Here is a 5861-nt window from a genome sequence, read left to right as displayed (position 1 = left end):
TTTAGGGAAGAGATATTCTGACTTCTTATAGCGCACTAATCATTTGAAGCATTCTATTTTACTTGAATGTGCGCTGTACGAAGCCATAACTACTCTGTCAATATTCTGCAATTATCGTTGGACACTAAACTTAGAAATCAGAAAGGACTTCATTAAAGGAGAAGGGATTAAGAATATTAATGTGATCAATAAAGACTTCATTAAAGGAAAAATATGATTTGGTTAGATAGCCCTTCACATAAATCAATAAACCTCTAAAAAAAGAATTCCCAGAAATTTCATGGAATATTAAAAAAAAAAACATCAAATAAAATATTTGTTGTTTCAGACATAATAACAAAATAGTTTTGTAAGACTTAAATAAGCACATTAATTTATTCGATTTTATCTCTCCCATTCACATATGAACCTGTTGAATTGTGAAATTAATAATTTCATTTTATAAATTTAAACATAAGTAAAAGTAACAAAAAAATGAAAATTTTATGTTCAAAATTTAACCAATCTTTGATATTTAGAAAGTTTAAGAGTTTTTAATATTATTATATTTTTGTTTTCTAAATTCTAATACTGTTAAATATTTAATTATCTATTTCCATAAATTGAAATAAAACTTCTCGGAAATATGGAATGCAATGGTTTGAGAAATTTCATGTAATACCTTTTTTTTAAAACATCAAATAAAATATTCTTTCTTAAAATTTATTGAAAGAAAAGGTATCTAAAGGTTAGATATATTCTTTATTTTAAAACATGAAATAAAATTTCATGTTACTCCACCTTTAATCCGGAGTAAGCTGTCAAGCAATGAATAAAATGAAAAGAATAACACAGCCAAATTGAAACTTAAAAGATATATAACAAATTTAAGCATGTGGATTGTACAATTTCAATAAAGCATCCAAATCTCTCATGCCTAAGTTCTTATTTATATCTACAGATGAAAACTTGTAAAATTACAATATTATCTCGGCAGGTCCATGGATGACAATATGTAGCCTTCAAGGCTCTATTGTTTTGTGCATTCTATAATTTCTGAACTTGATAGGTTGCCTACAAACAACTGCTGAATTTCTTCATTCTCTGATCTCTCACTTTGTTGGTTTCTCATCCTCCTTAGTGCCTCTAATTCTAAACAAACTTCTTTCATTGCTGGCCGCTCTTCTCCATTTGTGTTCAAACATTGCTTTGTGAGGCGTGCTATGGCGTAGAGCTCTTCTGCTCCAGCCTCACTTGCAACTGGTGGATCAATGACTTCAAGCAAGCGGCCCTCATCAAATGCAACTGTGAAGTACATTGCTAAATTGTGAAATTCCTCTGGCCGATCAAAAGAGATGGGTTTCTCTCCTGTTAGAAGCTCAGCAAGAACAACACCAAAACTATACACATCACTTTTTTCTGTTAGTTGGCTTGTGTAGAAATATTCTGGATCCAAATAGCCAATAGTTCCTTGAACAAGAGTAGTGAGATGGGTTTTATCAAAGGGAACAGACCTGGATGCTCCAAAGTCTGATACCTTTGCTGTGAAATTTTTATCGAGGAGTATGTTGGAGGACTTGATGTCTCTATGGATTATTGGAAATGATGCTGCTGAATGTAAATAAGCGAGAGCTCCAGCAGCTTCAGACGATATTCTCAAGCGGCAATCCCATGCTAAATGGCATCCTGAATTTTGGCCATGAATAAGATGTAAGAGTGTTCCATTAGGTATGAACTCGTATACCAATAAGGGAACTTGAGTCTCCAAGCAACATCCAAGGAGCTTCACAACATTTCGATGGTTAATCTGTGAAAGAATTATGATTTCATTAATGAATTGCTCAATTTGATTCTCATCTTCTATTTTAGATTTCTTAATTGCAACCACATGTAGGTTCGATAAAGTGCCCTTGTATACGGTGCCATATCCTCCTTGACCAAGAATATTGTTTTCTTTGTAGTTTTCAGTAGCCTTCTCAAGTTCTTTCTCGGTGAAGATTTTTGTTTCTGAGTTGATACCTTGTGAAGCTAACCTTTGTTGCAATAAATACCCTCCATTATGTTTGAAGAACTGAGATCTCATCTTAACTATCTTTCTTTTCTGCAAGCCCCAATAAAAGAAAAAACTCGATATGACCAGCATAAACAAAAGCCCCAAACCTGTACCTGCATTGCAACAAAAAAATAGTTAATTATCATTTGTTGACTTGCATTAACTTCAGCTTCTCCTTTAAAGCGAGGCACTGTACATAGACTGTCCCTCGTGTAACACTTTAATAGAAATTGATAATGAGCAGAGCAATCCTTGTATGGATTTTTTGTTCAGGCATAGAATGGTCTTCTTTGCAAATTATTAGTAGCCCACCATAACCAAATTCACATCCCTTAGAAAATTCGGACCATTCAAATACTTTCTGCACAAACTGAAAGCAACAACAATACTGCTCGACCCAATAGCTGTTGGATAAATTTCAGAATAATCTAACAAAACACATTTAAATGGATCAGGTTGTGTCATTCTTGTACTAGACCCGAGACAGGTCAAAAATTCTAGACCCAATAGCCGTTGGATACGGGTCAGGTCAGAAATTGAGACCTTCAGTTCTTTGTGTGTAATGGTGTATAGGAGTTAGAGAATTCTGTTGGTGGCAATAGTATCATATTATACTGAGAAGTATTTTCATATTTTCATGGAGTTGTGTAATCAAATTAAAAGGACTGCATTGGACAGATGATCAAAGCCTGATTGGAGTGTTGTAAATAGATGATGGAAGTTAAGAAGGAATTATCTTTAAGAATTTATTTTGTTTTACATATATGTGAGAATCTGAATGATACCAAGTGATAGTGAAATATTTATATTGAACTCCCCGAAAGCTAGATAAAATACATTTTGCTACTAAATTTTAAATAATGAGTCAGATTATTTCCTAATATCTTCTTATCAACTAATAACAGTTACAATACTCATAGAAACATTGACCATGCTCCTAAACTGATCTGCTAGGGGGGGGGGGGGGGGGGTTGCGGGAATCTTAAACCGGACCTGATTATAATAATATGAATCCCTACCAGCAAAACAACTAGACTTATTTTTAGTAACAACATACTGGTACTACATAGAATCCTTAATTTTAGGAATCATTACCTGATGTGGTTTAATCATAAACAAAACATCTGAAATTGAAAGTATTTCAAAGAACACAATGATAGATAATTAATCCCCTTCTTGGTATCATTGGTAAATTGTGATGTTAAGACTAATAAAAGTTGGTTAAAAGAAGAAGGAATAAGTTAATGATTTTGAGCAGGGGTGTTATGTGAGACAGAGAGACTACCCCAGAAGTAACTGAGAAAGTTTAAAAGTTTTGCTGCTCTAGTTGTAACAGTATACTTATAGACAAGTATCAACTGCAACATTGGCAGGAACAATAATATATTTCCTGCCCCTGATCCACGAGATTGCAATAGTACTAGAAACAATTTGTAATCTTAATTATTGCTCTAAAAGTATTATTAGGATTCAAAAAGAAAAACAAAATTACCTAAAGAAACATCAAGGGGGAACACCCTCTTGCATCCACTTTTACCATCACCCGTCATGCCTTTCGGGCAAGAACATGTATAATTTCCTGGTAAATTGATACAATTGCCTACACATGGATACAGATCTGGCTCAAGGCATTCATTGATATCTGCAAAGCAAAGTAAAAACCATTTCACCAAGAATTATTATATGCAGTTTCAAACAATGATAATTTGCTGGAGCCGGAAAATTATGTATTATAGTACCAGTGCAACCATCGTCAGCATAGGGATTTCCTTTGTATCCTTCACTACAAATACACAAATACCCGACCGTCGAGAGCGAGTCATAGCAGTTACTATTATTTTTACATGCAAAGGAACCAATGTTGTTCCTAGAAGCTTCACATGACTTGTTTCCAATTGCCCAATCCAATAGGATAAGGTTATGGTTATAGAAGTGTGTATCATTAAAATCACGGTCATGGAAGAGAAACCCGCTCTGATTTGACTGGAAATCATCTCTTTGACCAAAAAATGCTGCACTGCAGTTGATAGAAGCCGCACTTGAACTTGATATGTTCAACTGTTTAAATTGAAAATCGAAGCTTTTTAGATTGCCTGGAAGAGTAGCTTGGCAACAACCTAGGCCAGAGCAAGACCCACCTGAGAAAGCACCATGAGGGTCACAAAACGTGACACAGCCACTTGTCACTGTCAGATTTTTGCCTTGTGTACTTATGTAGACTAAATTGTTGCAACCAAAAACTGTCAGCATATTGTACTGGTAAGATAATTCAAAAGGAGTGCCAGTTAAGTTGAACCGTCCTGTGCCATCAGACTCTGTCAATTTTCCGTTGGCATCGAAACACCTTGTGTGAATCGGTCCGGCAAAGATCTTTATGTAGCCTTGTAATGATATTTCTTGAATGATGTAGGTGTTGTTGGATATGGTCAAGATGGGAGGGTTAATCGAGGGCTTCTCCTTGGGGCAGTCTATTTCGAAACCTGGTAAGGCATTGCCAGCAATGCCAAAAGGGTATGGAACGGTGCGACATGTTAAGTTTGTATACTTGTCAGAATCAAGTGCAGAGGGATTGAGGTATGAGGATGAAGAAAGTGATATGGATGTTAGTATGAAAGATAGAAGTAAGAAGAGGTGAATCTTTAAGAACATGGCTGATTTCAGGAGGAAATAATTAGATGTTATTGCCTTAAAAATCCAATGCAATACCTCAAAGACTGTGTACATGGAACTTTTATGCACATTACTTTTCCTTTGTTTGATTAATTGACTCTGGAGTCAATGTTCAGTATTCTTTGTGGTTCTTAATTATTCTTATGGGTAATTTATTTTAATTTATTTTTTGTTTTTCATGGAGGAGATAATTGAGGGAAATTTATGAAGTGTTATTTTTTTTTAAAAAAAAACATCAAACAAAATATTGTAGATGAGGCTTTGCAGATAATAAACCTGATGAAGGAGCAAAGCAGTTTACAAGTGCTACAAAAACAAGGAGGGGAGAAAAAATAGAGCAAAAAATAAGAGTATAAATTTAGTTACGTCTTACAAAAATATTCTGTTAAAATTTTTTAAGAAAGAATATTTTATTTGATGTTTAAAAAAAAAAGGTATTCCATGAAATTTTTCAATACATTGCATTTCCAATTTCCGAGAAGTTTTTCTGATCACGCCTAGTTAAGACCTGATGATTTATTGACAGAGAAGTTTTTGCTTCATGCACCCGCAGGAATAATATGAAGTGCTTTTTTTGGTTCTATTGTCCTAGCTGTATGAAGCAAAATCTACTCTCCCTGAAGTTGCTAGTCGTCAGTCCCACTAGTATTTTTTTTTCTTTCTTATCCTTTTCTGATTTCTAAATTTAGTGTTTAATTATGACAGTGACCCCGCCACACGTCAGTAAATGCTGTTTTATATTTTTCGAGAAACACTTTTTTTTGGTGGAACACTTATTGCTTAATTCAATTACTTTTGTTATGTGATGTGAGAAGCACTTTATTCCATCATGATTCACCATGAAAGAGAATAAAGTGTTTTTATTTATGCTACTCTGCAATCTTTCCCTCTGAAACTTTATTAGAATGTTTTATCTTTCAGAAGGACATTTATGTAAAAAATACTTGCAAGTGTATGTATAAATATTTGTATGACAAGTTATATACACTTATGTGGTGATGAGCCTAAAAGTAAATAATCATGGATCTCATTTGAAAGAAAAAATTGCATAGATATTAATACTTTAGAAAAAAAATTCAAATTGTGGAGTTTTTGCGGTCTCCGTAGAAAGTTATACTTATGCACTTAATTTTTAGTGGTCCCGGGGTACTGTAGCACA

At 34.0% G+C, this 5861-nt stretch overlaps 1 protein-coding gene across 1 annotated transcript; it reads right to left on the bottom strand.

Moving 5' to 3' along the window:
• Positions 1-837: 837 nt before the first annotated feature.
• Positions 838-4906, bottom strand: LOC144549599 (wall-associated receptor kinase 17-like). The gene is made up of 3 exons (XM_078298380.1): positions 3772-4906; positions 3525-3674; positions 838-2145 (listed from the first exon to the last, which is right to left on the bottom strand). Exons 1-3 carry the CDS (start codon positions 4754-4756, stop codon positions 1010-1012), a joined length of 2271 nt encoding a protein of 756 aa, XP_078154506.1. The 5' UTR covers positions 4757-4906; the 3' UTR covers positions 838-1009.
• Between the last annotated feature and the right edge of the window lie 955 nt (positions 4907-5861).

Source organism: Carex rostrata, chromosome 35 (genome assembly GCF_964058835.1).
Source record: "Carex rostrata chromosome 35, lpCarRost1.2, whole genome shotgun sequence".
In the NCBI taxonomy this organism is placed as follows: domain Eukaryota; kingdom Viridiplantae; phylum Streptophyta; class Magnoliopsida; order Poales; family Cyperaceae; genus Carex; species Carex rostrata.
The sequence above is the reverse complement of the archived record's forward strand: the minus strand, read 5'-3'. Positions and strand labels throughout refer to the sequence as shown.